Here is a 24,992-nt window from a genome sequence, read left to right as displayed (position 1 = left end):
CTAAATCCACTTGTAATAGTTTTCAAATTCTCTTTTCCAGACTTTTTCTGACATCAATCAAACTCCCAAAAGAAAATAGATTTTATATTCATAGAGGGCATACCTCTGAGCTTAGGCACCACTAACTGCCTATTTCAAGTTTTCTGGGAAATGAACGAATAACCACCACATTTCTTGGTAATTACAGATTCAGAGCAGACAGATATCTTTAGTTCTGAGTATTATTGATTCCCACTTTTACCAAAGCTACAGTGGCCTCGTGCATCACTGTCTCTTGCACAGAGACATGTTCCCCAGACACTGGGAAGTTGTGTCTTCCCTTCAATAGGGTTAGAGATGAGTAGAACAGGATCTGTAGCATCTCTTCCTGGGTTGTGGATGTAGCTAGATGCCAAACTTGACCAGAACCTTTCTTTCGGCTCTCGGACCTGATATTAATTACCCTTCATTCACTTTTGTAGTTATTGAGTGAGCTGGTGGTAATTAGTAAGAAATGGCAATCTCCTGAATTCATTGCAGAAATCATAGCATACTTACCAGGGGTAAGAAGACAACATAGCAAAGAGAATACTAACATCAACAGCCAACATCTATTACACATTTTAATAGTTAGTTGCACTGTTTTGGAAACTTCTCACCCAATCTCATAACAACAAACATTATTATTACTTTCATTTTACAGATGGGGAAATTAAAGTATGGAGACAAAGATAAAGGGGACAGTGCCTGGCCCTTAGAAAGTTCAAATTTTGATTGGTAATGAAATTGGTACACAGGTGATTAACAGAATGCTTGATAACGTGTAAAGAGATGAAGGAAAGTCTCTGAGAGAAGAATGTCTATTTGAGTTAACCTAAGAAGAAAGACATTTTAGGCAAAGGACAGTTAACAGAGACATAAGAACACAACACGGTAGAATATCTATTGACATCTACAAGTACATCATAGTAAGTGGAGCATGGTATATATGGAGAGATTAAAGTGGTTAAGTCCCAAAAGATAAGGAAGAAATCTGAAGTAGCATTTTGTAGAAAAAGTTTATGATAAAGAATAAAATGTGATGTCACAGGCTGTTAAGAACATTCCAGAAGAAAAGCTTGGGGCTGAGGAGAGGGTTCAGAAGGTAAAATACTTGTTGCTCATGAATGAGAACTTAAGTTAGTATCCCAAAATCCATGTAAAACTTGGTTGTGGTGGCATTTACCTATAATCCCAGTACTGCGTGGCAGAAAGGGGCAAAACCGAGGGACTTGCTGGCCAGTGAGTTTAGCTGAAACAGTGAAATCCAGGTTCACAGAGAGACCCTGTCTCAAAAAAATAAGGTGACAAGCAAGAGAGAAAGCCAAAATCAGCCTCTGGTCATCATATCCTCCACATGTGCAAATACACCAGCATATACATCTATGAATATATATGAAATATGCATACACACCCATGCAAAAAGCCCTCACCCACGTACCAGAGTTCAGCAGGGAGGAGAGCATCTGGGGCTAGATGGTAAGATGATGGTTCTGCCGGGAGTGTTGGGTAATGTGGTGACGGGGAGATGGTGGGAAGTGTTGGGTGATGTGGTGATGGTAAGATGGTGGTTCTGCTGGGACTGTTGAGTGATGTGGTGGGATCCACTAAAACAAGAATGAACATGAAACCACTGTCAGCTGAGCATATATAAACAAAGCCAGGCTGCTCAGAGAAGATAGCGGATTGTGTTTTAAAACCTTGGGTTTTAAGTTATAAAAGTTCTTTATATTATATATACAGTCTTAAAAACATTTTAAAATTATGTTTATTTGTGTATGGAGGTCAGGAGACATCTTGCAGAAGGTGGCTCTCTTCTTCCCATGTGGGCTCCAGGGACTTTCTCAAGATAGTGAGGTTTGGCATCAAACACCTTTACCTACTGAGAATCTCTCCAGGTTCAATAGTATATATTCTTCCATCTGGCTATTCATCGTCACAGTTTTTAACCTAAAAGCATTAAGGGTGTGTAATTTTAGCAGCCAGTACGTTACCAATATCCTTAGGCTCCTTGTGGTTTTATTTTTCAAGCAGTTACCTAAACAGAAATCAGTAAATGCTGAGCATGGTAGCATACTGGTGTAATCCCAGCACTAGCGAGTTCAAGGCTGGCCTGAGTCACACGAGATTGTTTCAAATAAACAAAAGCAAGTGAGTAATCAGGTAAATAGTTTGTGTATATAAAAATATCATGTTACATGCAGAATTTCTAAGCATATTTGATATAGTTAGTAGCTTTTATATTATAGAATGTTCATAAATACTTGGTGGAGTTTTGTTCATGAGGAACACATCAGTTGCTCCTAATAAAATTTGGTGCTTTTAATAAAAATATTGCACAGGGAAAACATTATTAAGGCTTCTAATATTTTTACATTTTATGAAACATAAACACCCACTTAAAGAAAAAACCCACACATTTCATTATCATTACGAGTTTTCCATTATTAATTAATTAATCCTTGAAATTATTTTGTAAATAACACATTATATGTTGTCACAGAAGATTGTCAGAAATGGCCCTCTACTCAGTTGCTTATAATGTCCTGAAGATACAGGAGTAAGAGAATTAAATTAAATAGCAAGTAATAAGTAGACAAATATTTCTGACTTTAAATGAAGTTCAAAGTAGTTTAAATTGGAACAATATATGTGTGAATATATAATGTTCAGGGCTGGCTCAGTAGGTAAGAGTGCAAACAGGAAGAATCAAGTTCTGATCCTAGCATCCATATTTAAGAAAAAAAAAACAACCAAACCATTGGGTGTGGCTTTGTGTGAGTCCTGTAAAGCCAGAATTGTTGAGACAGGAGGATGACTGGAGCTTGTTGGTGAGAAACTGTGCCTAAAAGGAGCAAGGCAAAGAAGGATGGAGTGAGATACCCACACGCCCTCTGGTCTTCATGTGCCCACCCACACACATTCATTCACATATGCCACACTCACACATATACATATAAATGACACGTAAATTATATGTGTATATGAATGTGCACATCTATATCACAAATATATATGTAGTACAGATGATTCTTTTATATGCATGTTTATTTAAAAATCAGCGATGCCCACTTGAATACAAGAACATCTGAGGGCAACTAAACAATAAGTTAAAGAAACAGAATCTGAACATCATATTTGAGATGCAGAAAACAGTAGAGAGGCACCAAGTTTATTTCGTTGACACCCATGCTTAAATGGCATGATTAAATGCTTAAATGCTTAAAGGCAGAGGAGGGAAGCAAAACAAATTCCTCCTCTGTTAAGTTTTTATCATTCTGCTTATTGTGCTTAGCGAAGTGATATTTTAATTTCCTAAAAGGTTCTAAAAGGGTCCCTGACTTGGTCTCATGGTGAGAGAGTTGGGACTCTGAAGGGCTGTGGTCTCTCTCACAGCTACTTTCCCCTCCAAGCTATTTACAGCTTGCAGTTCTAATTATATACGTGACATTTGTTCACCACAACAGAGTTTCTTGAATGCAAGGCCTCCGTTGGTTGGCTGGTTTTGTTCTGAGTTTTTGATTCTTTAGTATCAGGTGTACACTCCGGCATAGGGAGACATCTAATTGATATGGGTTTTATATCAGAGAATTAGAAGTTACTCTTCTAGGATCAGTGTAAGGCATGGGTCATGTTGGCATGATTAACAAGATATACCAACTCTGGTCTGTTATTTTCACAGTTGCTCATCAATGTATGGAGGTAAGGATAAATCATCTGGGGTAATGACTGGCAATAATCTACCTAGCCCCTTTTATTGCTCAGAAATAAAATGAAGAGAGAGTCCTTCATAGCAGTGAGCTCTCCCCTGTCCATTATTAGGACACTCAGTAGTGAGGAAAGGTCCTTGCGGCTCCAGCTCATAAAACTGTGCTATCGTGATTACAAAATTACTGTTTAATTCCAACAGCTGATGTGCTACAGTCCCAGGGCTGATGAAAAGGACCAAGTGATTTCTAGAAAAGAAAAAAGCGCACAAATAAAATTTTAGTCTGAAGAATAAAATCTGAGAGAAGTCCACAAAATGAACATTCAGGGTTATCAGAGTACTCTTGATTTTGAACTGAGATCTTATAATCAGTCACCACTTGTCACTTTTTAATAGCCAAATTTATCTTTCATTTTATTAACACTAAAAATATGGGAAACTTGCTTTAACCACGCTGAATTTTGAGACTTAACAACACTTTGAAACCTGCAAATATCTGATGGTCGATGTTTATTAATCTTCTGGCAGATTTGCCATTCGTTACAAGTGAAGGAAATTAGTTAATTAATTCTGAGACAACCCCTTACTTTGAAGTCCATGCTCACCCAGACGCCTAGCCTTTCTAGTACCTTAGCCACTCAAGTGCCACACTCACCAGTGTGAACTGCCACACTCACCAGTGTGAACTGCCACACTCACCAGTGTGAACTGCCACACTCAGCTAAAGGCAGTGGTTTGGATCATGGCATTTGTTGAAGTAAAACATACGTGTGGTAAGCTGCTGTATCATAGACATATCTACTTTTGTTTCCAGGAAACTCTGGATGCCCCTTCTTCCTCTGGGGACTTCTAGCCTTCTTGGGCTTGGCTCTGGTTATATCAGTGATATTCAATATTTCCCACTATGTAGAGAAGCAGCGGCAACGAGGTAAGACCCTTTGGCAAACTGTTGTATGGCACCGCTTGAAAGCAGACTCTGGCATCACTGGCAGACCTCGGGAGTAGACACTGTTATGAAATGTCATTAACAGTGTATTGTAACCGTGAGAAATCCTTACGGTATTGTTTTCACGCTGGAGGCTCTCTTTAAGAACAAAATAACATTCAAGATGTGAGAGGCAGCTCCCAAACTTAGCTTTGTCTCTGTCTCAGGAGCGAGAGATGGAAGGACTTATTCCAGTGAGCAGGCTTTTCTAAATGAACAAATCAGGAAATGGCGGTCTTTTGAGACAGTGACAGGAGTGAGAACTTGCTCCCCAAGGTTGTACTGAAGGGACACAGTCCTCCCAGGCTCAGAAAAGCCACAGCCTGAGCCTGGGCCTGTTACTACACAGCAGGCCTGGAACAGGTCAGCCGTCTGTCACTACCGCTATTAGCTTTGCTTTCATTAGCCAGGTGACTGTTACCTACACATGCCATAATTAAGATGGTATAATGTGCACAGCCTGTACACAGTGGGTATCTGGCACATGCACACTGAATGCCTGGATCAGTGCACAATAGAACCAGAGCTCAACTGTTTCTGGGAATTGCCTTAATAATCTAAGGATAGAGCTATAAGTGGTCAGGAAAGATTTATTTTAAAAAAGAAGACAAAGGTCCTCCCAGCTCCCCCTAAGTCCAGGAAGGTGAGCAACCAAACTGACAAGGCTCACTTAACATAGTGAAGGGAACCCTGATGGCTCTTTGTCTTTGGAGAGGGGTGGAGTGGGGGTATGGGTGGAAGGGAGGGGAGGGAAGGGGGAGGAGGAGGAGAGGAGATGGAAATCTTTAATAAAAAAATGAGAAAAAAAAGAAGACAAAGAAGAAGAAAAGTGCTTTTTCCAATCTCATGAAAAGAGCTAAAACTAAGTTAGCAAACTGGAGCTAAACAGAGCACATATGTCTATGGAAACCTGTGTGGAGCTAATGCAAAGGACGATCAAATTGTGGATCAAATTGTGGAGTGTGTCCTTGGTCCACATAGAAGCTTCCTAAGTGTTGATAACGCAGCGTAAAGCGTGGAAAAGTCATTGTGATGCAGACTTTAAAAAGTGAGAGGTACTTGAGAATGGCATAGCTGAGCTCATGCAACAATCCAATATCAAAATTGGGCCTGAGTCTCCAAGGAGGACATATACTAGTTTTTTATACCTCAATGTGAATAGTTTTCATAATTTTCGCTCTTGGTGCTTTGTGCATTAAATTTTATTTGTCAATATCCAGATCATATCCATCATACAAAGAGAAGCAGTCTCTTTGCATTTAGCTTTGCATGATAGGTTTGATTTTTTTTAAAAAAATTACACAAGCCATTATTGTCTCAGCTCTATTTTTTAAAAGTAGTGTGGTGGAGAAAAAATTGAAAATAGATAATAATAAATTGAATGTATGATGCCTTTCTTTTGATTAATGCCAGCCATTTGATTTTTAACAGCATAACTTTTAAAGAAAATCATATTTGATGTGAATTAAAATACACTCTGATGTTAGATTTCAGCTGTCAGATTTTGTGCAAGTAGCAACTTCTCTGTGCCTCAGTTTCCATTTGACAGCAAATGGAAAACATGCAGACCGTAAGGGTCTTGTGAGAAAAAGAAAACGTGCACATAACTTTGCACAGGGCTGGAACTTATCAGATTGGTTGTGTACCTGGTGTAGTCTACATCACAGACCTCATGGACGCAATGCTTCTTGCTCTTTCTCCACAGTAATTTCTTCCTTCCTTTTTTTCCATAGTAATCACCAAGAACATTCATGGGCCCCATCACTCAATTAACTTAATAAATTATTTCAGTCAGCATCAGTTTCCCAGTCTCGTCTGTGCCCTGGAGATCCTCTGCAGATCCTGGCTAAATTCCTGTCCCCATATTTATATTATATAACAAGTTAACAACATTCAGGGCTATAGCAGCCACTGCTGTGTTCCTGCAAGTCCACAGTCGACTCCATGTCTGTGGCTGTTTTGAGGCTTCAGTGGCTGTCAGGTCATTTTATTTGATATACACTTCTTACGTGGAGCACACTGTACAGACTGATGAGCAAACAAGATGATGAGCCTTAGAGCAGCTTTGCCGTTGCTCTCAAAGGGCCAGATGCTCTCCTTCACCTTTCCAACTGCCCAGCCCCTCCCACCAGCTTTCCTCCAGTGTGAATATCTACCCTCCTATCTTGTCCAATTCACAGGAACAAATAATACTATCCTCTTCCAGAGACTACAGGTGGTAGCAATTGTCTCTGCAAACACAAGTCCTAATGCTGAGGACTTGCTTTCTCCATTTCTTTGGCAAGACAGGTTAGAGGAGACTTTTGTCACCCCAGCCAACTTTCTTTCCACATGGTCTGTAAGTGTAATGATCCTGCTATTGACCTCATGCCACTTTTATGTTAGCATCTTTGTGCTACTCTTTGTGGCTGAGAAACTTGCAAGATATGACTCCACCTCGGCCAACAGTCAGTGAAGAAACTTTGGAGCTGTATTAAGTAGCTTACAAAAGGAACTCTCCTCCCAGCGACAGCGTAATACCTACACATTCAATCAGATATACAAGACAAGCCTTGTCGTGACGCTTTTTGTAGCAGCTAGCTGGAAGCTATGAAAATGAGTCCTCTCTCTGCTTTCCAAAACAAATCTTTATTTTTATTAAATGCGCTGTCCAAATCTTTAGGAGGAGTATGTTTGTTTCTTTTCCTGATAATGTATTTTCTTCTTCTTCCATTAAATCCAAAGAATATTATTTATTCAACTCTTCCTCTTGGATTTGAGCAGGATAAACAAGTGTGTGATTTGTGTGTGTTTTAGTCTCATCAGTGAAACTTCTTTTCACTAGACCGTGGCATGTTTTTGACCGAAATGAACCTGAAGAATTCAGTGTTCGTGTTTCAGCCATGTGCTGCTGTTTCTTGCTGTACCAGAGTGTGCAGAGTAGACACCCAAAAGGGGAAACATAAAAGCAAATGTCTCTGCATCACAGCCTCTCACATCCACACCAACCACAAGCCTTGTGTCTGCATCACAGGGGAGGGTGGGGGAGCCTCACCCAGCTCTTCTCGCTCACGGTCTGGCACACTTTGCTACCCTGTAGCAGAGCACAGCTTGCAATTTGGCCACGTAGCTCTGAGATGACTAGGCAACATTTAAATCAAGCCATTTATTCTCAAATAAACTTCTGAGCCTCTGGGACAGAAAGGTCTTTGCAGGAGCCTGAGCTTGCTCACCTTCATGCTCAGCAAGAGATCATTGGCTATTAACCTGCTTAGGAAAGACTGTAAAACTAAAATTACCCAAGCAGTGATGGTCTTGCTAGTATCCAAACACACATTTGTTTTAAAGGTTAGTGCAGCATGTGGTGTCCTTGGACTTTCAAAGTCTTCTCTCTGTGTTTCTTCTGCAGTTCCTCTGATATTATAATGTCCTGTATGCATCTAATTTCATTTGTTATTTTATAGTTTTAGCCCTCTTTCATTCTTTTAAGGACCTCATGCTATTATTTAATGCTTTTATTTTTTCTCACAAAACTTTATTGCAATTTTTTTCTTGATTTTTAGTGAGCTCTACATTTTTCTCTGCTCCCCTCCCTGCCTCTCCCCTCCACTTCAACCCTCCCCCAAGGTCCCCAGGCTCTCAATTTACTTAGGAGAGCTTGTATTTTTCTATTTCCCATGTAGATTAGATCTATGTAAGTCTCTTTTAGTGTCTTCACTGTTGTCTAGGTTCTCTGGGATTGTGGTTTGTAGGCTTTATGTTTAAAAGCCACCTATGAGTGAATACATGTGATAATTGTCTTTCTGTGTCTAAGTTACCTCGCTCAAAATAATGTTCTCAAGCTCTATCCATTTTCCTGCAAAATTAAGATGTCGGTTTTTTTTTTTCCTGTGTGGTACTCCATTGTGTAAATGTACTACATTTTCCTTATCCATTCTTTGGTCGAGGGGCATTTAGGTTGTTGCCATGTTCTGGCTATGACAAAAAATGCTGCTATGAACATAGTTGAACACATGTTCTTGTGGCACAATTTGGCATCCTTTGGATATATACCCAAAAGTGGTATTACCGGTTTTTGAGGAAGGTTGTTTCCTAATTTTCTGAGAAATTGCTACACTGACATCCGGTTTGCATTCCCACCAGCAATCCAGAAGTGTTCCCTTTTCCCCACAACCTCTCCAGCATAAGTTGTTATCACTGTTTTTGATCTTGGCCATTCTCACAGGTATAAGATGGAATCTCAGAGTTGTTTTGATTTGCATTTCTCTGATGATTAAGGATGTTGAACATTTCCTTAAGTGTCTTTCAGCCATTTTAGATTCCTCTGTTGAGAGTTCTCTGTTTAGGTCTGTACTCCATTTTTTATTGGATTATTTGTTCTTTTGATGACCAATTTCTTGAGTTCTTTGTATATTTTGGAGATCAGACGTCTGTCTGATGTGGGGTTAATGAAGATCTTTTCCCCTTCTGTAAGCTGTTGTTTTGTCTTGTTGACCGTGTCCTTTGCTTTACAGAAGCTTTTCAGTTTCAGGAGGTCCCATTTATTAATTGTTTTTCTCAGTGTCTGTGCTGCTGGAGTTATATTTAGGAAGTGCTCTCCTTTGCCAATGCATTCAAAATGTACTTCCCATTTTCTCTTCTATAAGGTTCAGTGTGGCTGGCTTTATGTTGAGGTCTTTGATCCATTTGAACTTGAGTTTTGTGCATGGTGATAGATATGGCTCTATTTTCATTCTTATCCACTCTCTCCATATCTATTCGATATAGTTTTTGAGGTCTAGAGGAGTAAGACACCAAAAGAAGGTCAAGGGGATAAAAATCGGAAAAGAAGTCAAACTCTCACTGTTTGCTGGTAATATGATAGTTTACATAAGCAATCCCAAAAATTGTGTCAAGGAACTTCTATGACTCATAAACACTTTCAGTAATGTAGCAGGATACAAGATTAGCTCAAAAAAATCAGAAGTCCTTCTGTACACAGATGATAAAAGGGCTGGGGAAGAAATCAGAGAATCAACACCCTTCACCATAGCCACAAATAGCATAAAATATCTCGGAGTAACTCTAACCAAACAAGTGGAAGACTTGTATGACAAGAACTTTAAATCTTTGAAGAAAGAAATTGAAGAAAACATCAGAAAGTGAAAAGATCTCACATGCTCTTGGGTGGGCAGAATTAGCCTAGTAAAAATAGCAATCTTGCCAATAGCAATCTACAGATTCAATGCAAACCCCACCAAAATTCCAGCAAAATTCTTCACAGACCTTGAAATAATAGTACTCAACTTCATATGGAAAAAAAAAAAACCAGGATAGCCAAAGCAATCTTGTACAATGAAAGAACTTCTGAAGGCATCACAACCCCTGACTTCAAACTCTACTGCAGAGCTACAGTACTGACAACAGTCTGGTATTGGCATAAGAACAGACAGGATGACCAATAGAACTGAATAGAAAACCCAGATATCAATCCACACATCTTCGAACACCTGATTTTTGACAAAGAAGCAATTTTTTCTTTTTTTATTCTGGGGATGAAACATTCATTGATATTTCACTACTCGAGTTACTCTTTCAAACATTACATGAGTATGTTTTCAAGGCACCAATATTCATATCCCAATTATTTTTTAACCTAGATGTCCTTTTATTATAAAAATATTTGCCAGTTTGGGAAAATATTTTATGGGACATCTAATTTTTTGTTCTTATTAATAAATGACATTCTTTTTGTTTTAGTTTAATTTTGAGAACAGGTTTCATGTACATCGGGTTAGCCTCGAACTCTCTATATAGTAGAGGATGATCTTGAATTTCTGTTTCTCCTATTTTGACCATCAAAATGCTGGGATTAGAGACATGGACCACCATGACCAGTTCATGTGGTGCTGGGGATCTGAGGGCTTCATATGTGCTAGGCAAGCAGTCTGCCAAATGTAACTACTTAGCCCTATATTTTTTATTTAATTTTTTAGAAAATATTCTTTATTTTATTTTCAATTTCTTATTATAAGCAAAAATGTTTAGCTGATGGCAATTCCCTCTGTAAAGGTGAAATTTTCATGATTTCCTTCCAAGTTAAACTTTACTCATATTATTTATTTCACTTCATTAACTGAATAAGTCTATTTCCATTTCACTCATTTATGAAGAAACTTTCCAATTTAATGAGCACAAACTGTGGCTTATATGATATGAATTTAGACCACATGATATTGATAAGCAGCTTTGTCATTTTATAAAATATCTTGACATTGTTTTAATTTCCATATCCACTCCATGATGCTAGGTTTTGCTATTCTCTTCTACAGATGGACTGATAAGCATAGGTTTAGAACAATTTTCATACTGTCCCACAGCACGTACCCTGGTACCAAATTCAATATTAGCTGATTCCTAACCACGAGTATGCTTCATGATACATCATCCTAGATTTTATCGTCTTATTGATGTACTTAAATTCCAAGTTCATTAGCTACTCTTATTTTGTTGTAATAAAACATCATTATCAAGACAACTTCTAAAAGAAAGAGTTAGGCTTATGGTTCCAGAGGAATACAAATCTGTCATGGTGGCGCATGGGGCATGGCAGCTCAAGCAAGAAGTTGAGAGTGTGCATCCTCAAGGGCAAGGGCAAAGCAGAGAGAGAGAGAGAGAGAGAGAGAGAGAGAGAGAGAGAGAGAGAGAGAGAGAGAGAGAGAAAGAGGGAGGGAGGGAGGGAGAGAGAGAGAGAGAGAGAGAGAGAGAGAGAGAGAGAGAGAGAGAGAGAGAGGGAGAATGGTTTTGGATTTTCAAAACCCATCCCCAGTGACATACTTCCTTCTATGATGCTACACCTCCCAAATCACCTCAGACAGCATAGCAAGCTGAAGACCATGTCATCAAATGCCCAAGACTTTGGAGGACATTTCTCATTCAAAGCAAGACACCAAACAAATCTGGAAAGTGGTCTTGATCTGACTGTAAGCAGTTCCTTCTTCTAAATACAGAAATAAATACATGCTATATCACGCTTTTCCCCACTTTATAAGTAGAATTGTTGTGAGTTTGTTGTTGTTTAAAAAAAAGGTTTATTAGAACCAACATGAGCAGAAACAGAAGTAACCAAAAAACCCCAGAAGTGTGAGTGGAACTTAAAGACAGAAACTATGCCAGTGTTTCGCAGTGGTCAGAAACAGGGGTGACAGGAACAGAAGTCCCAAATTTTTCACAATGTTTTCTACGCACAATGTAGTCATGCATCTAGCTCAATATTATGCCCAAGCTGTCTTGTTTTCATCTCAAATTACCAAAACAACATTTGATTGGCTCATAAAGGAAGACGTCTTTATCCGTTCATTATATTACTACAATAAACACCAAAGGTAGTTAACTTTGTAAAGAAAAGGGTTTTATTTAGCTTATAATTCTGGAGAGTTCAAAATCTGAACAGTTATAGCTTAGGGTCTGCCCCTTGACTATGTCAACTCCTATCAGATAGCAATGGCAAGTCTACAGGTTAGATTACCTGAACACTTCTCCAGTCAGTGGGCAGAGGGGAGCAGTCAGTTTTGTTTGTATTTATGACTATCTTCCAAAAATTACCCAGCAGTCACATGACAATATGCTTACTCCCTTCTCACAGCAACATTCTGAGTAATTAAAATTTTTTCCCTTAGATTCCACTCTTAAAAATTTCAGTGCACGCCATGATACTGTCATCCTGAGGAGTAAACATTAGCACAGGGACCCCTTGATACTCTCAGATCACCACCAAATCATATCCTCCCCAGTTCAATTAGTAGGAGCTGTTGTGGCTTGACCAAATTTGTTAATTTACACCAAGGCTTAGCTCCCTCAGAACATTTGGTAAAATATTTTTAAATGTGTAGACATTTCTTTTAATTTGTATATTTTTGCTATGTTTCAGATAAAGTGTACAGATACTATGATGAATACATTTCAAGGTATGTAAAAATTGAATAATGCATTATGACTTTCAATTAATCAGGGAAGTAGCAAATGCTATATTGCTTATGGATTTGCCACAGAAATGTTATCACTTGATCGAAAAGAAAATGAAACGTAAATTATAATTACATTACTCTCATCTGAAATTTGGAAGCCATTACATTATCATCTAGTTATTAATACATCAAGTCAATCAAAGAGCTGAGTGAAGAGTAAAAAGAGTCAAACCTGACATCTATAAAACTCTCATCAAAATCTGCACATATGTCTATATTATAACTAAGATGAAACTTTAAGAATGAAGTCTATTTTTATATAGAGTTATATGGCATTTCAGAAAGCAGAATAGAAGGATATATATAAAACCTCATGAAACTTAAGATAAGTTACAAGGCCTGATGGTACAAGGCATATACTTTAATACCAGCAGTAGAGAGGGTAAGACAAAAAAGAACATAAGTTTATGGCCAACCTGGGCTACATAGTGAATTTTGAGATCAATCTGGGGTATATAGTGACTTGGTCTCAAAAAACAAACAAAACAAATAGAGAAGAAATACACACACACACACACACACACACTTGCTTGGTGGAATGTTGCTTGCAAGGATGATTTCAATCAATACTGAAATGTGATGAATTTATACTCTAAAAGAATACTGAATTTCATTTCTTTAATACTTCCTGGCTTAGTTACAGAGAAAGTATATAATGTATATGTTTTACTTTTTGATTTTTGAGAAAGAGTCTCTGTGGATGTCCTGGAACTCACTGTGTAATTCAAGATAGCTTCAGATTGACAGAGATCTGGCTGCCTCTGCCTCTCAAGTGTTGGGATTAATAAAGACATGTAGCATCAAGCCTAGTTTGTACAATATATTTTTTAAAAGGCTAGGGCATGAATAATAGTAAAGAAATTCATTTTTCTGAATAGTATATTATAATCCAAATGTGTCATTATAGTATTCTGTTTTAGGACTGAAAATTCAAATAAGGAGAATTTCTTGCAGGATTCTTCAAATCTTCCAGAATGGTGGACTGAGAAATCTTTGAAGAGCTCTCTACCTGGACAGGACAGGACAGGCAGGATAGGACAGGACAGGACAGGACAGGACAGGACAGGACAAGAGTTGAAGCTTTTTATAATAGTTTCAGCTCTATTTAAAAATATCTTTTACATATCCAAGATATGAATGCAGGTAGATTCTCTGTATACAAATTTTTGTGACTATTCTTCATACAGAAATCTTTGGTGTGAGATAATTTCATGCCATCAAGAATGACTTGCTAACAACAAACATGAGAACATTCATCTCTTTTCTGATTAACTTGATTCTTGACATTTGAAGGGTAATTAAGATACACTATGCCAGGTGTGGTGGTGGCACTAAGCTGTATTCCCAGCGCTAAGAAGGCAAGGTAGAAAAGTCTATTCTGAGTTTCTTGCTAGCCAGGGCTGCGTAAAGTGAGCCTACTACAAAATAAAAAAATAAATATTGGGAGCCACACCACGTTGGGCTGCCATATGTCACGTGCTGCCTTTTTGGGGTGACTTCTGCCAGGCTCCTGACCATAGATGGTTCACATTCTAGAGTAGGGGCATGAGGATCAGAAATGTTAGGTAGGAGCAACAGAGATAAGAAGAAACAAAGAGACATAGGATAGTATCGGGAGGGCAACTAAGTGATTACTCAATGATGAATTCCAAGTTCTGAGTTCTGAGTATGCCCATGTTTAATTTTCTGTACATTTTTATGCTCCAATACAAAAAGGGGGGAGGGCAAAAGACTACTTTAACATGATACAAAGGGAAACTAGAATAGTTACTTGCTTCAATACTTTGAGACATCAAGTCATTAATTTATGAGAAAAGCATTCTGTTGTTTAGGCAGTGAACCCATCCTAAACCAAGTATCCTGAAGGCAGCCACTCCCTAGTTCAAACCTACTATTTCAAAGAGGAGCTTAAATTCCCTTACCTTTGTTCAGGGTGGAGTAGATCAACCACTATGGGCCATCTTAATATCCTAAACACCAAGTAAACACACCCTAGGTCAGGGTGTGTAGCTACAGTTGTTGTCAACAACTCTGAGCAAGCTAAAACTCTCTGACTTTCAGACAAGATGGAATAGGCTCACGTTTTTACCACAAGATAAAAAAGATAGAGTGCTATGAAAAGTTTTGTGATTTAGTTAAAGACTAAATTGATGGCTTTGGTATCAGTGTGAGAAGAGTTGGAAAGGAGCCCATTCGTACAATACTCATCTCAATGCAGTTAGGCTTCTTTCTGTACTATAGATGTGGGGAAAGGCTGGTTCCTATGTAACAGTCATTCATTTAGCAAATAATCCCTCAAGAATAAGCACTACACTAGAAATTTATAAACTAAGATCACTGGTGCCTAAAGAGTAAACGCCCCCTACATGAAGGAAAGCAGTTTATCATCAGCCGACCCTCAGGTATAAGAGTTTAAATGCTTCAACCCACTGTGTCTTGAGCTACACTTTCCTAACGGCCATGACTAGTGAAGACACTAATACACATGTGTTGCATGGAAAGAGTTTATCACTTACAATTATGCAGTAAGAGACCAAAAGACCTCATATTCATCATGAAGTTTCCTAGAGGCTAAGATAGATGCTGTCTGGATGCTGCTTGGGGTGCAGCATCTCATCTGCATGTGTCTGAAATGCACTGTGGGTGAGCAAAATTAGAAATCAGCCAGCATTGACTTTTATACCCCAAAGACAAAATGACAACTAAAGCTTTTAAGGCTGCTCCTGTCTCTATGGAGACTGAAGTCAAGCCTGGGCTTTTCCAGCCAGTTTTTCTTCATCCCATGGTTTTGCATCCTCTGTTTCATACTCTGGTTATCCTTGAGCATTACAAATGAGACAGGGATGTTTCAATGTTACGTGGAGAACAGTCTTCCAAAATTAAAATTACAAAATAGCAAGGCATAGATCTTCCCTCAAAGATTTAATCTATTGCCTGATAAAAATGCCTTAGATATCTATTGCCTATTGTAATATATCTCTATTTAGGCAAAAATTGAATATACAATGCAGACACTACCAACAAGAGGGACGTTAATTCCCAAACTTCCGAACATTTAACCAGTCCACTTTTCTTGATTATGTGGATTAAAGATAAAAAATGCTTTCGTAGGGAGGCATTAAAGACTCAGAACAACAAAGTTAGCATTATCTTCACTCACTGAAATGTAAAACCATCAACAGAAAACAAGGAGAAACCAATGTCTTTGAGATGGGGCTAGAATTACTGCAGCCTTTTCAGTTAGACAGAAGCAAACCAATGTCCATCATACCGGAATTCCTTTTCATTCTTCTCAGCTCTGCAAAATCTGCTACACTAGAGGAAAAGAAATGTTATCTCTGCCCTTCCTGTTTTCCAAAGCTCCTGTCCTTTCTGTACCAGGAGATCACAAATATAATCAACCCAAGGACAACATAACATCCAAATTTACAGAAGAGAAAATGAAATACACACTCCGTGTTGTTTATCCTTGGACAGCCTCATTTTTCTTTGACATAAATTGTATACAATCTTCACCTCTTTTCTCTTTGTGTAAGGAAGGTACACGGTGAATGTATTATGGATTTGAGATCCCAAAAATTCAGAAATTGTGTAAATTTCAGTCATCCATTCGCAAGCTTGGTGAAGTATTCAGCATCCATAAACTTCAGGGTTAACATCTGAAAACTATGGTGACATTTTACTTGCAGAGGTAGTGGATAGAAACTCTGATGCTTTTTTGGATTAAAAAGTGAGACATGAGGTCTAAGAAAACCCCTGTTCACCAGCAGCCTGTCTAACCCCAGTTTCTAAGGTCACATAGTTTGTGATTATTTTATCTGCACAATTACTCATCAGTCTTTGGTCTTTCTCAAATAATGTCACACATTTTTCATGGAGACATGGGGGCTATTCTTATCACAACCATCTGTGCCTTAGTTTCCTTTCTCCTTCAGGACAACATTTGGATGTTTAGAATCACAGAGGGCACAGGATCTCTTAATTCCATCTTTGTTGACTATACCAACGAAATATAAATCCTGTTCTGTAGACTGAGAATATTTAAGATAGTAACCTCCCCGGTTGTAGTGATGGGAGTGGCGGGCTGCATTCCCGCCCGGCTCCTGGCCGCCTGGCTAGCTTAAGCCCCGAAATAACAACACACAAATTGTATTTTTTTAAACACTGCTTGACCTATTAGCTTCAGCCTCTTACTCACATCTTGACTAACCCATATCTAATAGTCTGTGTAACACCACCAGTGGTGCCTTACCAGGAAAGATTCAGCATGTCTGAGCTGGCGACTGGCTCCATCGCGTCTCTCCCAGAGAGGAGAGGCATGAGGAATGCCTATGGCGACTGCCTGAAGCGTCTGCCTTCTCTCTCCCAGCATCCTCTTCTGTCTACTCCACCCACCTATGTTCTGACCTATTGGGCCAAGCAGTTTCTTTATTAATTAACCAATGAAAGTAACACATAGACACTCCTCCATCACCCGGTGTTCTTTTCTGACCCAATATCATATTAGAACATAGGAGCTGAGTCTCTTCTTTTTTATTTTGATTAAAAATAGATTTTTTTGATATAATATATCCTGAGTGTTGCTTCCCCTCCCCCTTCATCCCATATCCTCCCTCTCCATCATGACCAAATTCTTTTCTGCCTCTCATTAGAAAAGAGACTTCTAAGAGACAGTACAAAATATAGAAAGAGAACAAAACCAACACATCAAAATAAGAAAAAAAAGAAACAAGGAAAAGAGCCCTCCAAAGGACATAGGAAACAGATACAGATACAGAGACACACACTAGGGAATCCCATAAAAACAATAGACTGGAAGCCTTAATATATACCCAAAGGACCTGTGGGGGAGAATATAATATATATAATAAAATAAAAATTGAAACATAAGACAAAATTAATAAGAAAGGCAAAGCTCTGACAGGAAGCCTCCAATGACACTTTGAGTTCATTTTCTGTTGGCCATCTACAGATGGGTGTGGTTGTTTTCTTTTCTTGACTCTTTACTCTTTGCTCTTTGGGACCTGTCAGACAGCTCCCAAATAAATCACGCACAGAGAGACTTCTTCTTGCTTATTTATGCCTGGCCTTAGCTTGACTTGTTTATTGACAGCTTTTCTTAAATTATCTCAACTACCTTTGCCTCTGGATTTTTTTTTCCTTTTCTTACTTCTGTATATTTTACTATTCACTCCTATTCTGTGGCTGGCTGGGTAGCTGGGTGGCTGGCCTCTGACATCCTCTTCTCCTTGTTCTTTCTTCTTCTCCCAGATTTCTCCACCTATCCTTTCTCCTGTTTCGCTATTGACCATTCTGTTCTTTATTAGACCATCAGGTGTTTAAGTCAGGCAAAGAATCACAGCTTCACAGAGTTAAATAAATACAACATAAGTAAAAGCAGCACATCTTTACATCATTAAAAAACTGTGCCAGTGCATAAATAAATGTAACAAACCTTAAAATAATTTTCCACAGCAATGGCCATATCTCCCACTCTTAAAAGTAATTTCACCGGTGTGACTCCCTTGTAGAAAATGATTTCATTTGCAAGTGGTTATCAACTGCAGATAGCTTCTGGGTTGGAGAAGAGGGCATGTGTCCGCTACTCCTTTCAGCACTAGGAGTCCATCTGGTGTACACCCATGAAGGCCCTGTGCATGCTGCCTTAGTCTCTGTGAGTTCATCTGTGTGTTGATCCTGTTGATTTAGAGGCCTGTTCTATTGGTGTCCTCCCTCCACTCCGGCTCTTACACTCTTCCTGCCTCCTCTTCTCCCTGAGCCCTAAGGAAAGGGATTTCATGGGAATATTCCTTTAGGGCTGAGTGTTCCAAGTTCTCTCCTTTTCTGTATAATGGTCTACCTATAGGTCTCTGTATTCATTCCCAGCTGCTTAAAGAGGAAGCTTCTCTGATAATGATGAGCAAGGCACTGATCTACGATTATAGTAAAATGTCACTAGGAATCATTTCATTTCTGTTCTTTTAGTAGAACAGCAGTATTTAGTTTTATCTAGTTCCCGGGGCTATTTAGTCTCAGGTTCTTGGGGACACAAGCAGTGTAGGGTATGGGTTCCATCTCACTGAGTGGGCCTAAAGTCAAATTCGACATAGGTTGGTTACTCCCACAAGCTTTGTGCCGCCACTGCATTAGCACATCTTAAAGGCAGGACTCCAATGTAGATCAAACGTTTGTAGTTGTGTTGGTGTCTACATTTCTCCTTTAGTAGTGTACATAGTACTGTCCTGTACCAAAGATGCTAGCATGTTGGGGTGAAGGCTCTGAGTAGGCACTAACTCAACTTCTCTATGTTCAGTGAGTTGTATGTGTCTTGTCTTCAGCAAAAGAGACTTGAGGTCAGTTTGTGGAGAGTGAGGGCCTATAGGCATGCCTCACAGGTACTCAAAAGTGTCTCTAACATATCCATCCTCTTGTTATAACTGTGATACAAGCTCCATCTTGTGTATCTGCAAGATAATCAGTGCTCCTTGTGAAGAGCCCACATGTCCCCACAAAGGTTGTGTTTTATGTGTATGCACTGGTGTCAGTACCTGTGAAAAGACCCGACGTGTGTGTTATTGTTACCCTCTTTCAGTCTCCATCATGTTTCCTGAGACAGGGTCTCCCACAGAGCCAGGAGTTTGCCATTTTTGCTCAGCTGGCTGGTCAGTGAACCCTCTCTGTCCATCTTCTTTGGCTCCCCTGGCACTGCTCTAGGACGTAGGGTTACAGGCTTGCATCACTGTTCCCAGCTTTTATGAGCCTATTGGGAATCTGAACTCAGGACCTTGTGCTTCTGTGTCTGGTACTTTATTTAATAAACTATCCCCTTAGCCCTTATTCTTAGATGCCAATACAACCCAAACTTAAGTCTCTACATAGTCAAAGAAATGCTTTTAAGTAAATCAAGCTAACATTTGCCAAGATGACCAGTTTCTGACAGACCCCCAAGCCTGCTCTCTCCCCAGCCTGGTAACTCCCTAACTCCTTAGAACAATTTGATTAGTTTTGCAGCAATAGCCTACCTTTTTGCTTGGATGTTGGAACTCTATATTGTATTATGGAATTTGGAAGTTGAGAAAAATAAAGTAATTTTAGCATCCTTGATTTATAAGTATTAGAGCTAGAACTTATAGGATTGAAGTTCAAAGGGATCCAGTCAGAAGCAATGTTTTGTTCTGTTTTAAAGAGTAATTCAAATCTACTTACATCACAGAGCACTTGAGGTAAATAAAGTAAACATTTTAAAGCAGTGACTGGATATGGTCTAAATGAAAACTCAAAATTTGGACCATAAAAGAGGTTAAAATAATAGATTTTACAATTTTGAAATGCCAATAAATTACCTAATAACTAGAGTTCCTCTTCAGACATTCCCAGACTGAGTCTGACTTGACCCCAAACTCAGGGTATATTATTGTCTCAGTTATGAGCTCAGTTATTAATTTTTTAAAAAGCATCACTATATGAGCTGAGTATGTAACTCAGAGGAAGGATACTCACTCAGCATGCTCAAGACCTGTCATTTGATTCTCAGCATTGCCGAAGGAAAAAAACAGCAATTATTGTAATCTTCCACATAAAACATTGCCAAACATTTGTTGTTGAAGTTATTACATGTCTGCAATAAGCTGGAGCTATTTGGCATTGCTAAGTAAAAACACGTTTTTTAATTTGTTCGCTAAGCAGCTGCTTCTGAATAATAGTTTATTTGAGGTGATTAATCACTTGGGACCAGCCTGCAGACACGGGGCCCGACATTATAAATCACATCTTATTTTCATTCACAGGGAATACAGTGATATTCATTTTTTGGACATGATTTATCATTTGCAGGTTGCATCTGCTATCTCTGTGGGCTGGGAAAATGGATGGCTCATATTATTAAAAGTCTTCAACTTTTGCTGTAATATTTTCTGCATATCTAGAGGAAATCCATGATCAAGACAATTGACTCAAGTATTAAGGTGTACTGGATGGAAAGGATGTTGTAGATCAGGTCTTTCACTATTGTATAAGTGAAATGAGAGCCAACATTTGGACTTTTTAAACCATTTTTTGTGGCCATCTTTGAACTGTTACCTGTTTAAGGAAATTTACTTAGTATTTATATATACTCTGTCTTCTTTACGAAGTATGGGAAGTACTCAGTGTCATGCCTTGGAATGACTTCCTTTTTCTTTGATTGTAATTCCTTTCAATACTCTGTGACTTGCAATCTCAAAGTGAAAGCAGTTGGTCCTGTTTCATAAAATTTCATTTACCAAGTGTTATGTACCTCTGTCCCAACTCTGCCAATATAAAATTTAGTCAGTAGGGCCGTTGTCATAGAGTGATATCAGTAGGGCAGTCTGGTGACACTGGTAAGGTATTTACTGTGATAGTAGCATTATTTGCATAAAGCAGAAGAAAATTTAACAAGAACCAATACTCATGTATCCCTTTGACTAGAGGGGCAGGAAACAATGGTTTTTATATGATCTTCTGGACTGTTGCCCTAAAGCCTTTAGATTATGTATCTTTCTGCATGACTTCCTTAGGATATGGGTAGAGCATAGGACTTTGCTATCAAATTTACCTTGTGCCCCTAGTTCTGCAATTGCTGACTGTGTTTCTGGATATTTAACTCCTACACATTGCAGAATTCTAGTGAATGCAGTACAAGGAATCATACCCTTCTATAGGACTGGCCCAATGGTTGAATGAGCCCTGGAAGAGTGGGAAATTCTCATAACCAGTAATTATTTCTGATCTTGCTCATAAAGCTAAGCAATAAATTAATCTGTCTGAGTCTCATGCCTCTCCTGTCTGTAGTGTTGTCAATCTTTATATTCCATCTACCAATCTGAGTCTAAAGAATTTACTTAATCAATGTAGCTTTAAAAGACTTTTCAGAGCTGTGCTGGTAGCAAGCAAACAGGCAGAAAAGCTAATAGCGCAGACAACCTGCATTCTAATCCTAACCCTGCTATTTTCTACTTTTGTGACCTTGAAACCAAGAAGTCATGCATTTGTGTATTTTAAGTTTCTTATCTATAAATCAAGGCAATATAGTGTTGGCCTGTTGGAATTGCTTTGAGAATCAAACCAGCAAACAAAGAACATGAAATGTGCTTCCAAAAGTCACTAAGACATGAGTTCTCAATAATCATATATTATCCTTCTTCGTGAAAGAAGCTTTCAATCTTAGTTTTTAATTTGCACATACACACATGTAGAAACACACATAGGCACATAAATCTGCACATATACAGACATACACACACATATACACACATGAATACATGATTTATGCTTTCACTCATTCATATATGATCCCTTCTACCATAGAAAGACTCCTGTGCTTGAACAAGAGCATATGATAGTTTCCCAGATATTTAAGGATAGCTGAGAAATTAGTTATCAGTTAACCAATTATTACTTAGTAATTGCATTTTACAAAGTGTAAAGCAGATTTTATCTAATAAAGAAAATTATTTTTCCCTGTTACAGAGTTGATGAATATTATGTTGAAGATACTCCAATTTATGGTAATTTAGATAATATAATCCCAGGTAAGTTTTATTTTTTTCATAATTAGACATGTCAAAAAACCCATACAATTTTGCCATCAATTTGAGGTATCTCATTTTAAAAACCATTACAGTTAGGTATTCTAGAAACCATATGTTATGTATAGTACATTGCGTAGGTTATGTGTGCAAGGGCCACACTGTAAATTGCACTGTGATCGTCAGTACAAGCCAGCAGTTCCTGCTTTTCTGCACGCTTCATTTCACTCCTGGAGCAACAACACTACATCACCACTAGAAGAGCAATAGAAGGTTCTATTCCCACGAATTTTGTCACACAGAGAATTCTATGAAATAAAGTCATTTCTAGAATAGAATATGATCTACAGAAACAATATTTGGGGACCTGTATATAGAAGCCTGTGTACGGGCTCAGTTGCCAAAATCATGAACACTTTCTCTGGTTTCCCATGTTTTAGCCTGTACTCTTAAGTGGAGAACCTGAGACTGGATGGATAGAAAGTGAGGAGAAAGCAGAACCAAGTTATCACTAAGTGGTTGGTGCTTCTATTCTTCTATAAGTGCTCTTCACTTGAAATTTCTATCTAAACAAAACCCTCTAAAGTCCTCAGAGCAAACAGCTGTGATTTGATGTCATGGCTGATGAGAGAAGAGGCTGGCCTTTTCCAAACCTTCACTATGTTCATGAGCAGAGTGTCTGGGATTATTCTGCTTGCAAATCTCTGTCTCAAACACAAAGGTTTATTGTGATCTAACAATATCATAATGTCTACATATCCAAACCAATATAGGATTATAAAGTGAGAGATATGCAAATTTTATGATTCAAAGATTTAACTTTCTTCCATTATGAACATCTTCTTTTTTTTTAATGGTTTATTTTTTTTTTATTTTTTCCTCATGGTTTTTTTTTTTATATTTAAAAATTTCCATCTCCTTCCCTCCTCCTCCCCCCTCCCTCCCCTCCTCCTCCCCCTTCCCTCCCCTCCTTTTCCCCCTTCCCTCCCCTCCCCTCCACCCATACCTCCCCTCCCTCCCTCTCAAGGCCAAGGAGCCATCAGGGTTCCCCACTCTATGCTAAGACCAAGGTCCTCCCAACTCCCCCCAGGTCCAGGAAGGTGATCGACCAAGCTGAGAAGGCTCCCACAGAGCCCGTCCATGCAGAGGAATCAGAGCCCAGAGCCATTGTCCTTTGCTTCTCAGTCAGCCCCCGCTGTTGGCCACATTCAGAGAGACGGGTTTGGTCGCATGATCCATCAGTCCCATTCCAACTGGAGTTGGTGATCTCCCATTAGTCCATTATGAACATCTTCTAACTTCTGCACTCTAACAAGCCAGAAATATTATATTAAACTAATGTCCCTTCTGTTCCATATTACAGATTTATGATCTCATCCTTCATACTTAAATTCTTATAAGTTCTAATAGCCCAGTGCCCATCAGATCAGTACTTTCCAAACTAAAATATGCCAGGGTTTACTTCAAGATTCTGACCTCACATGCCCTGGATTGGGTTTAGAAATCTACTACTGAACAAGCAAACACAAGTTTTTTGTTGCTAGTTTTTCGTGGACCATGATTTAAGAAACACCATTTTATTGTTTTTTCCATGTTGTTTTTTAGAGCAGACAGAAAGATTACTAGATACCTTTTGGTATAATAAATATATCTTTCTCACTGAGACCCAGTTGGTACATTGTACATTCTGGCCAGGTAACTAGCCACCCTAAGTAGACATGTACGGGGATGTATTTGGGAGAATAACGACAGAATAGGATGGTTTACTAGCATGAAGGATGTAGTGGGTACAAGTCTGTTCACTTTTAGACACTGCACAAAAGTTTGAGATCCTTAGAATGGTATTGCACAATCCTGAGAACTTCAAAGACAGTCCTGTCTATCTGATATGCCTCTGACTGATGGGGCAAAAATCACAATCTAAGTCATTTTATTCAAAATTAGAATGAAGTATTTTAAAAGATTCTGAATAAAACGTATCATTCATAGAGTGAATTACAAAGCCATAATCATGAATGGACTTGGAAAGCACCATGCTTTCTGCCATGGTGTAGCATGTACACCCATGTAGCAGATAACACAGGAAATCCTCTAACTCCATTGGATCTCTAGATCATTGAAACAGTGGTTTAGATGAGGCTTCCACATGCTGCTGTGGTACAGAAAATCCTTGATATAGTCTGCATCTTGAGCTTCTTACTGTCAGTAACATTGTGAGCAAAGGGTTTCTCTGTCAGATCTGCAGGGACAGTTTGCATAGCCATAACTCCTTTGTATGTCCATCTAACAAACTACTTAAATACTTCTTGAGGCTGTATATTCTTAGCTAAATATTGTTTGGATCATACATTTTATTCATACCAGCACTTTTCATTTTTCCATGGAAATCTCCACCACCTCTGTTCCCAAGAGCCAATGGATGAGGACTGCTATGAACAGATGAAAGCTCGGCCACAGAGATCTGCGAGTGCCATGCAAGAAGCCACTGCTTCTGCACAGGTAAAGTTTCCTGCACAAGTCATGTCTGGTCTAGTTCAAAGCACCTAGACGTGCTTCAAGAGCACAAAAAGTGTTTTCCAATAGACATTAGGAGCAGCCTTTTAAAAATTTTGCAGCATGACTCATGTGTCAAGTTCTGAGACTTGAGCTCTACAGGGAAATACAGAAGCAGGAGCAAAACTGAACACCAGAAGACTCAAAATTAGGTATAGCTCAAAGAACAATAGACCCTGTCTGTTCATGCATGC

The 24,992-nt window shown here is 38.8% G+C and overlaps 1 protein-coding gene across 1 annotated transcript in view; it reads left to right on the top strand.

The window, feature by feature from the left end:
• The window catches only part of LOC119825502 (T-cell receptor-associated transmembrane adapter 1), a 35,936-nt gene that overhangs the window by 6,778 nt on the left and 4,166 nt on the right, over positions 1-24,992 (top strand). Inside the window, exons 2-5 of the mRNA XM_038346401.1 lie at positions 4,542-4,655; positions 12,601-12,637; positions 22,187-22,248; positions 24,656-24,744. Coding sequence (XP_038202329.1) covers positions 4,542-4,655; positions 12,601-12,637; positions 22,187-22,248; positions 24,656-24,744 — 302 coding nt within the window. The remainder of the gene's footprint in view (positions 1-4,541; positions 4,656-12,600; positions 12,638-22,186; positions 22,249-24,655; positions 24,745-24,992) is intronic.

The sequence above is a fragment of the Arvicola amphibius genome, chromosome 10, assembly GCF_903992535.2.
Source record: "Arvicola amphibius chromosome 10, mArvAmp1.2, whole genome shotgun sequence".
NCBI lineage: Eukaryota > Metazoa > Chordata > Mammalia > Rodentia > Cricetidae > Arvicola > Arvicola amphibius.
Note: the sequence above shows the minus strand (reverse complement) of the source record. Positions and strands in the feature narration are given on the sequence as shown.